Source organism: Python bivittatus, unplaced genomic scaffold (assembly GCF_059951505.1).
Source record: "Python bivittatus isolate LINGU-HERP-01145 unplaced genomic scaffold, Pbiv_v1 ctg000080_np1212, whole genome shotgun sequence".
In the NCBI taxonomy this organism is placed as follows: domain Eukaryota; kingdom Metazoa; phylum Chordata; class Lepidosauria; order Squamata; family Pythonidae; genus Python; species Python bivittatus.
The window spans coordinates 49,733,858-49,751,976 of record NW_028277035.1 but is presented as its reverse complement, the minus strand read 5'-3'; the positions used below and the strand labels follow the sequence as shown (position 1 = coordinate 49,751,976).

General features: G+C 39.9%; 1 protein-coding gene across 3 annotated transcripts; it reads right to left on the bottom strand.

Moving 5' to 3' along the window:
- Positions 1 to 1,506: 1,506 nt before the first annotated feature.
- Positions 1,507 to 18,066, bottom strand: ABHD14A (abhydrolase domain containing 14A). Of its 3 annotated transcripts, none has more exons than XM_088134035.1 (5): positions 17,930 to 18,066; positions 12,656 to 12,927; positions 11,228 to 11,345; positions 8,823 to 9,058; positions 1,507 to 6,720 (listed from the first exon to the last, which is right to left on the bottom strand). In XM_088134035.1, the coding sequence occupies exons 2-5, from the start codon at positions 12,920 to 12,922 to the stop codon at positions 6,538 to 6,540; spliced, it is 804 nt and encodes a 267-aa protein (XP_087990161.1). In that variant the 5' UTR covers positions 12,923 to 12,927; positions 17,930 to 18,066; the 3' UTR covers positions 1,507 to 6,537. The 3 variants fall into 3 exon arrangements, with proteins under 3 accessions (XP_087990161.1, XP_087990162.1, XP_087990160.1); XM_088134036.1 differs by having other exon boundaries at positions 17,795 to 17,934; XM_088134034.1 differs by lacking the exon at positions 17,930 to 18,066 and adding an exon at positions 16,081 to 17,788.
- Positions 18,067 to 18,119: the final 53 nt, after the last annotated feature.

Below are 18,119 nucleotides of genomic sequence, written 5' to 3'. Positions count from 1 at the left end.
AGATCTAGTTTTTGATTTTGTATCACTATAATAACAATATTTTTCATTACATACACTCTGAAAATTATTTGACCAAAGTGCTTTTGACCTCATGAGCACAATACCTCTCTACCTATTCATGAATGTAAACATGCTTTATCAGGCTTATGCATGAGCCTGAAAAAGATGCCATTCCTTTAAGGATCATATTAAAGATATGCTGCATTAGTTATTTGATTCATTCCAAGAATAGCATTTTTTTTTTTTTTTTTTGCACATACAAAATAGCAGAGAGGCATTCTGTACTTGCCCACATGAGGTCTTTTTTCCAAATTGTTTTCAAAGTATGAGGGCCCTAATATGGATGACTCTACAGTAGGAAAAGCCTTACTTTTGGTTGTAATGTGAGCCATTTAGATTATGGTTATAGTTACTATATTCTTGTATTTTTTTCTTTTTTGTGTCTGAGTCAGTCTTGAATCCTGGCAACTACCTGGATTAGTCCCTGCAGTCTTCTTGGCAAGATTTCAGAAGTGGTTTGCCATTGCCTGCTACCTAGGGCTGAGAGAGAGGGACTGGCCCAAGGTCACCCAGCTGGCTTTGTGCCTAAGACAGGACTAGAACTCAGGGTCTTCCGGGTTCTAGCCTGGTGCCTTAACCACTACACCAAACTGGCTCTCATGCTCTTGTCTAATAAGTCTAATTAACTTTTGTACATTTTGCTATAGTAAACAAGTGCCTATTTTTTTAAAAAAGTATCTAATTCTAGCTGCTTCTAATTTAGTCTTTTAAGTACTTGCCCATTATTTTAAATGGTAATTTCATATTGTTTTAAGAAAAAGTTACTTGCTGAACTGGTTAAGAGAATGATGACCTTGACCACAGCAAGTGCCAATTATGAGCAAAGTAATAAAAAGATGCAAAATATTTTATTCATACCTTTGAAGTAAAAAGCCAAAGTTGACTGCTGACAAAATATTGAGTCAGAAGCAACTGAAGAGTCAGAAGTAACTGAACAACAAAATAAATAAATATGATATTTTGTTGGAAACTTCACAAAAACCAAATAAGCTCAGAAGTGATTTGTTTCTATCAACACACATGTGCATTTTATAGAATTTGCTATAGGCAGAATAGCAAACATGTATCATTTTATCTCTTTCCCAGTTTAAGAAAGCAATCATTAAATTTATCTATATGTTATATTCATCAATAAGTTTCAATCTGTTCCTTTGGAGACTAGCTAAATTGAATGTTAGGAAGAATCGGCACACTGATGAAAGCATTTGACATCCAAACTTGATGACAGTTCCAAAGTCAGTAAATCATATTTGTTCCCAGGAGTGTTTCCATTAAAATTCAAAGCCAGACAAGGACAAAAACCTGTACAATTTTGTGGCCCAGAAGGTTCCTCTCCCTGTATCCCTGTTTCCTCCTGAAAAGATTTAGTACTGCAGTGCTCACATAGCAGCAACAGCTTAAATGCAACAAACACATTATCATGAAAAATATACAAGAAGACACTAATCATATTCAGGCTTTAATAGGTATAAATGCACTTGATCACTTTATTCACTTTTATACTAATTGAATTATCATGAATTCCCCAAAGTATCCAGTTACTTTATTATATGCATTCTTATAATCACCTTTAGTCATATTCTGAGGCATCCTGAGTGTTTATCAGTACACTGCATCTACCTAAAGGTTGGTGAGCCACTGTATATTATCTTGCCAGACAGTCTCTGGGGTTGGAGTCAGAGTTAACACAACAGGCAGAACTTTTGCCCAGCCTTACCTACTGAACTCCTGGAGTGGAAAAACTCTGCAAAATTTTGAATGAATGCAATTGGAGGAGAGCGGAAAGAATGTTTGGGCAAAAAGCTGACAAGAGAGTATAGAAGAAACGATTGAGCTACATGGAGACCTAAGAATGAATGAAAATAGTACTAATGAGTATCTGCTTAGATAAAATATCTTTGTTATGAATACATGGTTTAAGTATAAGTCTTCATAAGTAGATATGGCAAAGGAATGAATATAAAACTAAAAGTGTGATTGATTGATTGATTGATTGATTGATTGATTGATTGATTGAAGATGAAGGACTGTGAGACAGTGAAGGATGGGAAATTCTGAATGGAGGACAGACCATTTTTTGGTAGTGCCAAGAATGCAGTTTGGCAAGAATGGACACGGGGGGGAAAAAGAAGTTAAGGGAACTAAAGTAAAAATAGAACCACCACAGAAAAGATTATGAGAAAATATTAGAAGATTAATCTCCCAACCCCAAAAAAGAAAGTAGATGTGAAGAAAGATGGTATGGAACCTGCTTGGCGGAGAATGAAAATGATGATGTTACAAAGTACACACAGAAATGTGTGGTGTTATGCTAACAAGGAAGTAGGGAAAAGGATGCTTGGTGGAATGTGGAAGAGGTTTTATATGAGGAAAAATACAAATATACTGTATAGAATATATATAGAGAAAAAAATTGCAAAGAATACAGTCAAAGAAGGATCAGTTAAAATTAAGAGGCAGAGGAAATGCAAAGTGGTTTTGATGGAAATAAAAATGGTTTGGAAAGTAGATGAATATGGTTAAGTGAATTGAATTAAAAACAAAATTGTTGCAAGGAATGAATGTTTGTCAAAAGAAGCAAAAATGGCTGTGTATAAAGTTATGCCTCTGCCCACTGTGTTATACTGAAGTGAAAAGAGAAACTTCAAAGTGAGTTAAATAACGTGGGAAGGGAGTACTTAAATGTGTGGTAAACAAGAAATAAGCTGAAGAATGAATGGATGTTCAATGAAAGTGAGCAGAATACAAAAGTGAGTTACCAATATGAAATAATGTTGAGGTAGTCTGGTCATACAGAGAGGATCAAATAAAAGACAAATACATGAAGGGAGACTAAATAGATTGAGAAGAAAAGTGATGACTGAGAAAGCTGAGAAAGAGGTTGATGACATACTCAAACAGAAAAAAATAAACATATGAAGATGAAAGGTAATGCATGAAGTGGTATTTGAATGTGGTGGAAGTAGGAATGGTTTGCAAAGAGAGAAAGGTCTGAAGTGATACAGTGAATGGTTTTGCTATATACTGATGGTATAAACTAGAATTTTTTATAACTATTATAACTAGAATTAGTTATATTTCCTTTTTTTTTTTAACTATACACCTTTGGAAAAAATTTATTTTGGCTTACTATTTCTTATTTCCTTTCTGCACCACACTGCTCACCCTGAAAGGGAAAGGTATGATGGGTATACAGTGGTACCTCGGGTCACGAACGCTTCTGTTCACGAACAATTCGGTTCACGAACAGCACCGTTCGCAAAATTTTGCTTCCGTTCGCAAACTCCGCATCGGGTGACGAACAGGATCCGCGGCCATTTTCCCTGCTCTGACACGTGGTCAGGGCTTCCTGTAGGGAGGGGGACTCTCCCTCCAAGCAATAACCGCCTCCCCACCCGCCTTCCTGTCCTCCACGCCAGAAGTCACCTCGAGCAAGGTTAGCGTTCTCTCTCTTCATACTGTACTTTGTTTCATATTTTTGTGGTTTAAAAAAAAAAATACATATGGTTCAGAACAGATTAACCGTATTTAGATTGAACCTTATGGGAAAATTTGATTTGGGTCATGACCAATTTGGGTCACGACCAGAGTCGCGGAACGAATTAAGTTCGTGACCCGAGGTACCACTGTATATATCATATTCCCAGTGGCTTGCAAAAAGGAAAGATTAAAATAGACAAATATCTAAATATTTCACAGAAGGGATGTTTCAGGGTATTCAGCAGGGAGGTACAAATAGGACAGGTGGCTCTATTATTGTTGTATCATGTGAAATGTTTCTATCAGATTTCACATGAGGAACGGAGAGCAATGTTTTCCATCTCTCGTATCACTATGATATTTAAGGTTCTTCCATATTATATTAAATAGTTTGCACATTTTGGGTCCAATTTATTTTGCTTTTGCAGCAAAGAGTAGTTAACATGCAACATGCACACAGGCAACAAGGCCAGTCAGCATTAGCACTCTTACCACATACCTATATATTTAGTAGTGTATAACATGGTTTTTGTGGCAGTAAATTGAAAGATTAGCAGATATACTTTTAATGGGAGAGAACAATAACCAGCCATAGCTTTTTGGAGCAAATTATTTGCAATGATTTGCAGATACTAAGTTTATATATATTGTCAATAAAATATCAGTAATAAAACTTTATGTTCTGCAGAGGTCCTAGTATTCCACATTCATAAGTATCATCCTTACTTGCTTTAGTAATCTAGGTGGAAAGGAAAATTATTCTTAAAACAACTTCTACTGCATACAGAATGTAAGAGCTGGACTTTGTATGTACTGCATTGTGCACAGGTATTTACTACTTAACCAGCCTTTCAATAATTATCTTGAGCATCTAGCTGTGCAATTTAGCTTCCCTCTGGATTTTATATTACTATACTATAGGTCAGCTTCCCTACAAATGCACTAGATATAGCCATAATTTCCAACTAGCTGGAAATCATTTGAACACCAGGCCAAGGAATGCTGCTTTAAATGTTAATGTTCTTTCCAATATTAATCCATAACTTTGAAAAAGGGGACTAAAGTATAAACCCACTCTCTTCCCTGTTATCCTGCAACTAAGCAGCAGAGACACCAAACATGTAATGCAGGTCACTTATCAGTTAAGGAGAAATTCACAATCTCCAAAAGAGTAGGAGAGATCTATTAGTGCAAGGATATAGATCCAGTTGTTATGACCTGCAGTACCTTCTCTCTAATTGCACTCTAATTCACATGAGCACTCATAATTCTGACCAATAAAAGATAAGTCCGAACAAAATGGAAGTGCAATTGCATGCCATTAAATGAGAACCTTAAAATCAAGGTAGCTAATCTCTATACGAACAATAGAATGAGCTAGATATTTTTACTCTAGCATTTAGATTCAAAAGATAGCTAGAAGAAACATATATTTTCAAATTTTGTGTTCCACTTTAAAACCACCACTCTTCATCAGGATAAGCTACAAAGCCCACAAACCTCTCCAATACCGTTGTTTTGCTTAGAAATTTCTGAATACCAGAGCTGTGCAGAAAAAAGTTTTATCTCTTCTAATAAACCCCTAACTCTGTTTTGAAACCACAAGAGAATAGAAGTTCTTAGCTTCTTTTTTCATTGAAGAAAGTAAATTACTACCTTTTCTTATTCAACTAATAGTTGAAAGTACTCAGCCTAGCAGTTCAGTGTGCAACAGAATGTAGAAATACACTCACTTGAACTTATTTAGAGAGAATTTAGTAACTGGGTGAAAATTCAAAGCCATACAAGAAGTCTTTGCATTGAAGTTGGAAAACCTGTTTGGAAAAAAACACAATTATATTATAGGGAAGTGATTGTGAGCATAGTTTTTGTAACAGATTATAATTAAAAAGTCTAACAACACAGAGCCTTATTCCATAAGGTTTTATAAAGCCAAATTTCTATGTTATCAGTCATGGCCTCATAGCTTGATCTCATCAAGTGTGTCTAGTTTGCACATACACACATATATACACCAAATATCTGTATAAACAATTTATTTACCCTTAAACGGTTTTGCAACACTCAAAAACCTAGATAACATATAACCTAATGAGTAGGAGAAATCATCCCCTCCTCTAACACATGGACTAAGCTCCTTCGAAAGGTTATTGATTCATTCTCTTTATGTCTTCCATACCCTCTTGCTTAGGTGAGAACTTGGATGACACATTCTAACTAAATATGTCATTCACAGAGGGCCAACGTGTTACAGCTAGGCAACCAAGGTATTACATGGTCATCAAAGTTAAAGGAAAAAATGCATTTAAAATGTGTCATTTCTTTTCCAAAGTTTTTTTTCAAATTTCCCAAATGCCTCTTGGGCAATTTCAAAAGTTACCTGCTCCAAGCAAGGACAAGCACATCAATTTTGTCTCCTTCCACTGTTGAAAAAATGTGAGGAAACCCGCCAAACCACAACAATAGATATAAGATAAAAAGCACAATAAAACACCTGATCCTCAGAACAGAAATGTGCACACTGAAAATAGTAGTTGGTAGTTAATGGGAAAAAAAAATCAACCTCAGGACAGTATCTGTGGCCTGGGTTCCTGAAGTAAGATGCTGGAGTTGATGTTGCACCTTTCTCTGGAGAGATCAGCTCTTAAAAAGGACAAAAATTGAATAGTGATGTGCAGATCAAGTTCTTCAGTCTGTCACAAAAATATTGTGAAAATAGTGCTACCCTGCTCTCTATGTCCTTGATCCAGTACTTCTGCCAGTTTGCAGGATTCCGGCAATCACACTTGGAGCACTTGTAAAAGAAATAACTCCACAAACAAGCAGAGATAAATTCTTCCATCAAAAAGCTGCCAAAAAGCTCTATAGCCCTTGAAGTATGAAGAAACAGATGTATATGCACATCATCCCAGTTACATAATAGACATTCAGTCTTCACTTTTTCCCTGGGAAAAGGAAAATGGGATACAGCAGGGCAAGTAAGAATGGATACCACAGTCATTTTAATTCTCTGAGGAAGTTCAGCAGTGCTTTGTGGAACTCCTGAGGTTTATCAAGATAACAGGCATGACCAGCACCAGGCAACATGACAACTCTGGATCTGGGAATCTGCTGAAGGCTCTGCAGAGACTGTATACCCAGGCCAGTATCACGCTCTCCATAAATTATCAATGTTGGTGTCTAGAAAAATTGAAGTATAAATACATAAGCAATATTCCACAGGGATTATGCAAGTGAACACTAGGAGTACAGCCTCCCAAATATCACTGCTAAACAATTGCCATTCTCTTCAATACAACTTGCAAAAAGGCCCTGTGAAAAACATAAGCATAACATATCTGGATGGCCCTTCCAATCAAAGGAAGCACTTGAGACAGTGAATGGACATGAATCTGAATACATTAGACACAATGGTACATGGGAATGATGTTGGGAGACAGGAGGAAGAGCTGCAGACTAGCCAACAGTCAGACAAGCAGCAGCTGAGTCCTCAGAAGGACTGGGGGACATGGCAAGCAACTCAGAAGGGACCCTCCCTAGTTTCTTGGACTGTTGAGGGGGGAGAGATGTAATTTCAGACTTGCAAGATTCTGTTAATGTAACCTTACAATAAAGTTAGAGCTAGTACTTCTGGGTGTGCTTCTTGTCTGAACTACCTTGCAAGGCTGATATTAATACAGCAGATAAAGAGGGCCATTTATTCTAGGAGGGAATTCTAGAGGGTGGGAGCCCCAATTATTTTGGCCCTTCTACCTCTTACTCTTGGCTACTCACAGCAAGGGGCAGAACATCAGGAGCCGCAAATGGTATTAAGTTATGGAATGACATATAGTTTGTTTGCTCCATTTATATACCCGCCATCTTACTTTTACGTGTCTCTAGGCATCTTACAATAAAATAAAAACACAAAATAAATAATAGAAAACAAAAATAAAAAAACATAGCAGCCAGACATGATCTAACCTATCATCCATACAATCAGGAGATGGGCTCTAACCCATGCCCAGGGCCCCAGGCTCGAGCACAAAGCCACATTTTCAAGGCCTTTCAAAAGGCCGACAGGGACAGGGCAAATCTAATCTCAGGGGGAATGATGTTCCAAAGGACGGGTGCCATGGCAGATGGGAGGGACTGGTGATGAAATGACTGCCATATTTGGAATACTGCAATCCTATGTGGCCCAATAACACATACTTGCTATATCTGTCATAAGGAGAACTATAAAAACCCAGCAAGCGTCTAGAGCGGCTTTTCTTAGCTGGAGTTCCATGGAACCCTCGGGTTCCACAAGAGGTCGTAATTGAAAAAAATAAACATTGTTTTTTTAATTTCACACATTGCACAATCCTAACACTCACAGTGGTGGGAATTTTTATGTGCTGCAACTCAGCTACTGGCCTGCTGCTTTGCTGTTGTAAATGGCTTAAAAAGTGGATTGTGTGGGTTAGAAGTGAATTTTATTGTGAAGTTCTTGTAATTTTTTTGCAATTTTTATAAAGGGGTTTCCTGAGACCTGAAATTATTTCAAGGATTCCTCCAGGGTAAAACGGCTGAGAAAGGCTGGTCTATACTGACACAATAAGTATGCTACCTAGTATCTGCATAGCAGAACTTCTTTCCACCACCCTTCTTTCAGGTTTATAAAACTAGAGAGATTGTCCTCCCTGGCAATACTGTCTACACAATTTCCTCCAAGTTCTGTCTCTTCTTCCTATTTCTCCACTTCAACATACATCAAGGACATCTATATTAAAAGAAAGCTCTATGCCAGACATCAGATTTTGTACCTGGTATATCTGTGTCCTTGAAAGATACCATTCATCTCCCTTTTCCATTTCCTCACTAAAATCACAAGGAAGATTTAAACCTAGGACATCCTTTCTAAATAAGCTGTAGACCAGGGATTGTACAATCTGCCTTCCCAGGGAAACACATGTTGCTGCAAAACTTACCTGTAGCTTATAGAGCTCCAAAAGTTAGTACAAAGAGTGATTTTTGGGGGGATGGAAGGAAAGAAGTGTTAAATTCGCAGGAAATAACCACACTAATTTAACTGAATTAAAGTTTATATTAAATCAAATTTATTGTATTTACTTGAAATGAATATATGTATTTTCCTCAAATCATTTGCAAAACATGCCTTTAAAAGGGAGGATCTGCTTAGATTCACTGAGACTTTTTTTCTTTAATATTTCCTTGGCAGGAGAGGGTTTGCCTTAAATTCAAGGTCATCTTCCATGCAAATAAATATAGCTAGTTTTTCCAATCTATAGATCTCTTACCTTGACCTGCTGATATTGTTGAGTTGTAAAGTCTTTTGTGCCCACTGGTGCAATAGACACAAACCCCTTCAGCTGTTCTCCGCTAGAAAGGAGGAATGGAATGGAATATCGACCACTCATAGATGAGCTTATCAAAACGGACTTCTGAAGGCCCAGCTCCTTGAAGACTTGCTCCAGAAAAGAAACACGGCCTTGTGCAGTCCCAACAGAATCTGAGTGTGGGGAGTCCCCATAACCTGAAACAAACAAACAAAAAGTGGAATGACTAAAATAAGTAGAATCAGGCAATAATTATAAGCAAACAAGGAGAATCATCAAAAGGATTTTAGTTACTAGCTTTAGTCATTGATACCAAACTTAGCAATAAAGACACGTATTGTACTAACTCATGTCATTCTGATCTTTATAGAGGAACTTACCTTTTTTCAGCCTGGTTCTCTCCAGATATGCTGAAATCACAGCTCCTAGAATTCCTCAGGGCACAGATCTGGAGGGAACCAGGTTCAGGAAGGCTGTCGTAACCAGCAACATAACACTGCCCTCCAACTTTCAAGGGAAAACTTGGTTTCACTTTGTGATCCCCTGGTCAAATACAGCTTAAGAGAACCTGGGGCAAATTTAGGTTCTTCCAAACTAGCATTTTTTATTTAAAGCATGCTTAAACTACACAACTAACTCCTGCTAGTCTGAAATGCAGCACTGAATTTTAGCTAAAATTAGGCTCTAGGGAACTGACTGTGCAGAGGTCAAAGAGAAAAACTACATGGCTGTGCAGTTATCCCAGCAATCTGTATATTCTAACTATTACTTCTGGCTTCCTTCTGACTAGTTAAGCAACTTTGCTCAACCTACAGTACCAGACATTAGAAATCCTTCTAAAACATAAATCACTAGTAATGCAAGCTGTACTTTTATAGACTAGTCCTGCCACCTCTCCAATGTGATAACTATAACAAAGAAACCTATTTATTTATCTATTTATTTGATTTAAGGCCACCCAATTCCAGAGGGACTCTGGGAGGCTTGCATTATAAAGTATAAAAAACAAAAATACTATAAATGTCCAGACGTAAATTCCAAGCACTGCACAAAATGTACCCAACAGGGGCTTAACAGCCACCCTACTCACAAAGCCTGGGAGAAGAGCCAGGTTTTTAAGGACTTTTCAAAACCATTAGAGTGGGAGCTACAAAGATTTGGGGGGGGAGGGGGTATGCGCTAAACAAATATGAACATTGTTCTCCACCAAATACAATAAAATACAATAGTATCTGAAAGGGGGAACAGATCTGGAAAAGAGAGGCAGTGCAATCTTCAGTGTGTTGCTGACCACAATCTTTACAGAGCATGGCACTCTGGAACAAACCTGGCTTTCCCTTCTAGCTAACAGATTCCAAGGGCCCTTCTCCCTTATTAAATAATGAACTACATTCTCATGTTATGAATATGGATCTGTTGGCATTCACTCCAGGGAGAGAGGGAGGGATTATTGCCAATGGAACATGCAGGATAGGAGTGACTTACTGAATAAAAACAGTAGTGCTCATCCTTCTGCCTTGGTTCGCTGCCTTCATTCAAAGTGTGTTGCCAAACCAAGAGATAAATCGAGAGGCTCTACTCACAATCATTCATGCCCTAGTCACCTCCCAGTTGGACTACTGTAATAAGCTCTACATGGGGCTACCCTTGAACAGTATCCGGAAGCTTCAGTTGGTGCAAAATCCAGTGGCATGGGCAGTTACATGTGTTTCCAGAAGAACACACGTTACACCTCTGCTCTGCAAGCTGCATTGGTTACCGGTCTGTTTCCTGGTTCAATTCAAGGTGCTGGTGTTGACCTTTAAAGCCCTAGGTGGCATGGGGCCAGGTCATTTAAGGGACCCCCTCTTCCCAGTTACATCTGCCCATCTCACCAGATCCAGCAGAGAGGGCATGCTGCGGGTCCCATTGACTACAGAGTTTCATTTGGCAGGTCCTAGGCAAAAGGTCTTTTTTGCTGTGGCCTCCACTTTAAGGAACATCATTCCCCCCAAATTGAGGCTGGCCTCATCCCTTTTAGCTTTCCAGAGGTCCCTCAAGACCTGGTTGTGTCAGCAGGCCTGGGGATCCCAGGGGACTGGCAAATTATTGAGATGGCTGTGTAATTAACACCTCCTCTTCACCTAATCTCTTTTTTATCCTGTTTTTAGTTTTTAATATTAATAATATTAATATTAATTTGTATGTTTTGTTGTACATTGTCTGGAGTCACTTAAATGTGAGATGGGGAACTATATAAATATGATGAGTAAATAAATATCCATAGAAATGTATATTGTTATTACCAAATATCAGCTCATAAAAGCATATGAAGCTGAAGCTGAAAAGCCAAAATTAGTAATAATAAATTCACTGTTTACTCTTACCAGGCAAATCAATAGCTACTGCACGATATCCATTCTCTGAAAGCAAAGCCAGTGTTCCTAGATTCTCCCATATCTTGGATGTGAAGGACTGACCATGCAAGAAGATCACTGCCAGCCTATTAAGAAAAACAACTAAAAATTAATGTCATCATTTCTTGCCATTCTGATGTGAGTAATGTATTGAAAAATACTGTTAAGTCCCAAAATATTTTATTTATAAAATTAAAAATCTCAAAATTCATCTCAAAAAAGGAAAAGAAAAAAAAAAGTTGGCTTCCCCCACTTTGCATCATCACTTCCCACAGGACAATGTGGGAACCCACCCTGAAATCTCAAGTGTCTTTCAGGAAAATTAAGAGTATTAGTTTGTTTTAGCCCCAAAGTAATTCTTGCCTGGTTAGGAAAAGCATTTGGCCATGATGTACATGAGCAATGTAGTTAATAAACAAACATGGCTAAGGAAAGTAGACATGTATTCTAATTTTTGCAATGTTTCTCTTCCATCCTTTAAAAGGTTATACAGTATAGGCACTAGTACAGAAGGATGTACTCAGATTATCTGACAGAAAAAATATTCTTAAATGGCCTGGGTAATCACCATGATCAGTCAATAATAAGAATGCATGGTACTCATATAGTCAAAGAAAACATATGAGGCTCCTAATTGCAACTAATTGCTAACTAAGAGAAAGCCATTTTTAAGAGATGAAAAGTGATGCTTTTACAAACTTGGAAAATGAGATTGCTTTGTGGCAAATGTGCTAGCTAAGAAAAATATATTTAGATCCCCTGCAATGTCTGAGTAGTAGCTCCATCTCTCTTATTTTATAATATTATAAATACATTAGCCAAGAAAGCCACAGATTAGCACAATAGATGTAGAAAGGAAACTCTAGCATCAGCAAGCAAGACTCAGCCATGGACTACCAACGCTGAATTACTGTGCACTCTGCAAGAAATAAATTGTGTTCTCTCTGTGGAGAGATCCAGGAGCTACATCTAGTTAGCAATAATAATTGGGTTTTTTGTAAGCCGCTCAGAGTCGTACAAATTGGGGTGGCCTATGAAATGAATGAATGAATGAATGAATGACATGGCTTCCATCTAGGAAATGCCAAGATAAATAGATGGGTAAAAAATATTTTGTCACCTATTCACTGAAGTACAGCAATAACAAAAATGCAACTTTTAGTAGAACAAAATAAATGAGCCATTCAAGAGAATGATTCACTTTTAAAAACTAAATCAACCAATATTTGTCATACCTTTGGTAGTCTTTAAACCAACCAGAAGAATTGCTGCCAACAGCCCAAACTCAAGCTAATGTTTCTGTGTACTACCAGACTGGATAGGTTGCATGAGTGTTATTTATTATGGGAAGGAGATTTAACTTTTTGGAGTCTCAAAAATAAGGAGGGTAACTTATCTTTCAGTGGAAGAAGCCACATTGTTTTGTACCAGCACCGCTTCTCTAAAGAAAACAGAAGGGTTTTGCAAAGTTGTCCCTGTCACGATGGTGACATTCCCAGCACCTGTACCCTTCATCTCTTCCTCCATGGCCCGTGGCTTAGGGATGTCTACTGAAGCAGTAAATTTTTCATGCTGGATCGCAGGAAGCAACAGGTAGAGGACAAAAGTAACAAGGATTCCTAGGACCAGCAGCGCCAGCCTGTTGCGGATCAAAGTCACAGTCATCTTTTCTGAAAGGGTTTGAGAGAAAAAGAAAAGATCCACTAGGATCAGAGAGCTTGAGGAGAGCTTGCTACGGTAAGGCAATGAGCCAACAAATGCCATGCACCGTGAAACTTCAGGATTACAGCTGTAGGGTATAAGACACATAAGACATAAGCAGACTATGTATAAGACGTTTTCTTTCCTCCTCAACCCTCATGCCTTTTTTGAGGAGGGAGGGAAATAATTATGGCTTTATTTGACACCATAAGAAACCAAGTTTATTGTTTAGAGGTTAGAACAATCAGACATCAAGTTCATCTTGCTCAGAGTTAGCTATTTCAGCTTGTCCTTGCACCAGAGCTAAAGCCTTCAAGCTCTACGGCACTCACTGAAGTTGGAGATGGTGGATAGCAGTGCACAGGGTGGTTTAAACTTAAAAACTGAAACTGTTTGTGTGGCTCAATAACAGTGTCATACTGAATTGCTACTTAAGATTTAAATCTCTTTTTTAAGCAATACCAATACAACCAGCTTTGGAAGAATATAGGCAATCACCAGGGCTGCTGTGATATATAAGTTATGAATACTGGAACACGATTGGAGAAATCCAGATTAAAATCCACACTCAATCCACACCCAAGTTTACTGGGTGACTGATCAGCAACCATCTCTCATAGGGCCACTGCAAGGATAAAATGGCATGCATAGATGGAGAACTAAGTATATAATGGATATCTACTAGGTATAAGGTGGAGGTAAGGTGGGAGTAGCATAAATAAAATAGTAACAGGGATCAGCATGACTGGGCATTTTTCAAACCAATGTTGACAAAAGTCTTCTTGCCTCTCTTGTGTCATTTCAGCTTTCCCACCTGACTGTTCTTTTTCCAGGTAATCAGTGGCAACGTGCAACAGCAGCTGCCACTACTAAATTGCTCACCTGACAGCTGTCTCCTTAACAAGTGAGCATAAGGTGCTTGCAGTTATAAGTGAGCTCTTATTTGGAAGGTAGGACAGTCCCACTTAAGAATGCCTTTCCCAAATGACCTCTAAAGCCCAAAACGTGTACTAGCAGGTTCCAATTCATAATCAGAAGGTAGTTTCAGAAAATGCCTCCTTCCCTATCATGGCTGTTGTTTAGCTGGCTGATAAAAAAATGACATATGTATTCTCTTGTTTATCCCTCACACCCTATTTCTGCATTTCCATGCCAGTGAAAACAATTTTGGTAGGAGAATATCAAATAGCTCTTAGATATATAAGATTGTAACAAAAACAACAGCAACTATACCTCTTCCCTTGTCTCATTTACAACTTAACGCCTTCTCACAGCCACAGGAAGGAAGATTCCCACTTTCCATATTTCCGTTTTTCTAAACTATCCTAACTTTTAGGCCCCACTGAAGGTCAAAAAGATCTCCCTTCCCTTTTATTTTGCTACTGAAACAAAATTCTACCCAGCTTACTCAGGACAAAATTAAAATGCACTCTATGTCTTCCATATTGATGCTATGTGGGTTTCGCCAAACTTTTGCCCATCCTTTCCTTCTAAATCTTCAGATTTTGCTGTTCCTCTCTCTGAGTTTCTCTTTCAATCTTTGTTAATGTCCCACTTGTCAAATTAGAAGGAAATGCTTTGCTTGCTTCACCTATTTTTGCCTCTATCCAAGTACAGGCAGTATGAGAGAAAGGGAAAAGATAATTAGATTCAATGCACAAATAGCAGAGTCTATGGCATCAAAAGATATAGGAAGCCTTTTCACTAAGGGAGCAAATTTCACTTTCAAAAGTGATAGGAAAGCTGTAGGACACCCTCCCTCTCCCCCTAGCATATATTGTGGGAAACCATGCAAAACTGCTTGCAGAGGAACAACTATTTCTGTGCCTTTTGAGGAAAATAATTCAGTTCCAATATGTGTGATTGCTTCAGGAAAACATTTAGGTACCCTATCTTCTAGCTGACTTCACAATATTTGAGGTTTTGTATTCAAATGTTTCAGAAGTCATCATCTTGATGCATAGCAATGGCTTTAAAATAGCACGAACATTTCTCCCACCTTTTTAGAATCAGCAAGGAAAGATGTAAAGAGCAATCAGACTAATTATTAGTGTATTCAGTCATTGCTACAATTGGGAGAATTATTATTTTCAGGACCTCCTACTGTGATCTACATCCACACAAAAGTTGAAGATGCAGTTTTGTGACTTTGTCACTTGCCCAAGATGGGTTTGCCAAATCCCACAATTCAAGCTACCATAACAAAGATGGACACTACTCTCCTTGAAAGCAACTCCTGCTAGGGCCCTATAATGATATCTGGGTACTTAATGCTGAAAAATGTATTGCAGGAATGGCCATATATCTTTGAAGAGCTTGTCAGTAGAAAATGTACTGTTTTTCTTAAATCATAGAAAAGTAATTGCTACTTTTTTTATGATGCATAAACTTGGCAATTATCTCATAAAATCAGTTTTAGGCAAAACCCATCTGTGGGCAAAGATGAGTATGTATGCAAAGAAGAAATGTCAGTCTATTACTTTCAAGCACTATAGGACAGATTATTCTAAAGAGTACTGTGTGCTTGAAAATATATTAATGCAAACAAATCTCTTTTGCTAGCATGTTACTTCAAAGTCCTTTGGAAATATGGTAGCAATTGGGTACTCAGTGTAAAAAAAACTCATGTAAATGATGCAATTTTCCAGTTGATTGCAAGGGTTGGAAGCAACCATTTCACCTCTGCATCAATAGCAGAACCCTGCAAATGAGTATAAAAATCCCCTATCAACCTTCTCTGCTTACTAGTAAAGGATAAAAGAAGAATCACTGTGGAAACCAACTCAAGAGGTAGACCAAGATACTTCTAGTTCATTCAGATCCTGAGTCATATATTTGTATTTCCCACTCAAGCATATGCAATGTATGCTGATGAAGGTGTTTACAAGCCTTCCCCAGTCTCTCAGGATATCAGTCTGATGTGAAGGCTTGGTTTGTGTGCCTGCACATCACTGGTACACCTAAACTAGACTTCATTCCACTGAATCTGCTACTAATCATTATCCTTAATTCAAAATAACAAAGGTCAAAGATTACTAAAGTCATCTTGTCAATACTATGCCCAAAAGGAGCAGGGCTTTCTCCTCAAAGTCTGTACTAATTTTTCTCCATTTACCAACTACCTTTTCGGATTTTATCCAGCAGCTGAGCCGCAGATCGAATGTCCTTGAAGATGTATGTTTTCCCCTGGTGCAGAACCTTTAATTTTGCAGGGTACAATACATAAGCCTGAACTCCTTCCTTCAGGAACTGTTGCTTGAGAGCCACAAAATGTTTCCGTCGGGCATATGTCAATGGACTGAGATCAGGAAAGAAGGATACCTTGTGACCATGGAAGTCTGTAGTCCAGGAAGTCCAGGATGTCTTCAGTATTCTCTCCCGATGCCGCAAATCAGAAAGGGTGATTAGTACAGTACTGCCATTACCCACGTTACCCATCTGGGCATTTTTTGCTGGGAGACGGTAAGCACTTTCTATACAGATGGGAACCTGTTTGCCATTTAAATCTGAGGCAGATGATAACAGATTTTCTATGAACGGGATCAGGTTCACATTTCTGATGGCTACTGGGACACCCGTAACCCTCAAGTTCCGAGCTCGCAATTTGTTTTCTAGGGTCTCCAGCTTGTAGTCAGCCACCAACTTTCCTACTGCCAGCTCCTTCATCAGAGTAGCATGTTTGACAACACAACCTTGAGTAGACATCACCTTTGCTTCCAGGGTTCCCACACGATGATCTGTCTCTTCCAGGTGTTTCTCAAGCTTTGCTAGACCAGCAGAGAGAGAAGCCAAGGCTTGGCGTAAAGTATCGTGTTCAGGTATTATTTGCTCCAATAGCTCCTGGGCCGAATGTGCCACATGGGGAGAGAAGTGCACATCACGGACTCTTCTAAGATCCATCATAACTCTTGTTCCGCTTCCCTTTGGATGCTTCGAAGCTATTAGCTAATTCCCCCTCAGAACAGAGGAAACATCATGTTTGGAAAATAGTAGAAGTGGCACTATTCCTGCTGGGACAAGCTGAAGCTTCCCACTGCCCTTGTCTGGTTTAAGTATAGGAGGACACACCCTTGTTTACCAGGTGATTTTTTTTTTTTTTTTTTTTTTTGCCTCAGACTGCACACACCTACTCACACAAACCTTGTTTCTCCTCAAGCAGTTTCTCTGGCATATAATGGGGAGAGGAAGGCATTGTTAATGGAGTAGGAAAATGTAAACCTTACTGGACACTTGAAAACTCGCAAAGGCCTATTAGAGCAAGCTGGAGTTAGAGTTCACGCTGACACCCATCTTCTCCCATCCCACTCCTACAGACTTCGTACATCGACCCAACAAGCCGATCTTTCATTCGTTCCATTCCCCTCTCCGATGTCACAGGCACCCCAAGAGTCCTTCAACCCCAACCTGCCGACTTCAATTCCTCTCCTCCCATTTCGGGGAATCTCCTAGAGAGGCCGAAGCGCCTGCTTCCAGAGCCGGGCTCCCGCTCTACTCCGGCGCCCGGCATCCCGGCCCACAGACCATCCATGCAAAAACCCCGGAAGGAACCGGGGAAGGGCAGCCCGTTCTTTGTGAGGGGGAGCCGTAAGAAAGCCGGCTGTTCTTCCTTTTACTGCGCGGTTCTCTCAAAAGACCCGACACGCAACGCCCCAAAGAAAAGGGCGACCCACGCGCGGACTAAAGCAACCAAGCTTTAATCTCTGAAAGAAAAACTTCGGAGGGTGGGAGAGGCTCCCGCAATTCTTCCCGAGCACCCAGGCGAGGCACAGTCCCTCGGCGAATCCCCCCCAGGGCCCTGATCCGGAGGGAAGGGCGCGTAGGCCGACAGCCACCCACCCGGGTGCCTCTCCCCTGCCCGCCCAACGCGGGAGGGCCTTTGTCAGCAGCCGGTCGTGGGCTCTGCCAGCCGAGCCAGGCCCGCGGAGCAAAACGCTCCTCCCTCCGCGGGGCAGGCCGGTTGGCCCGCGGTACCTGCGCTTCGCAGCCGCTGCGTCTTCTCTCCCCCCGCGCGGGCGCCGCGCGAACCCGGTGACGCGAGCTCCCTCCTCTCCGGCCCGCAAGCCCGCCCTTCGCCTCCGGGCGCCGGGCCCCCTCTAGCGGCCCAGGGCAGCCCTGCCGCTCGCAGGCCGAGAGGCGGGAGGCGGGGTGCGCGCGGCGGGGG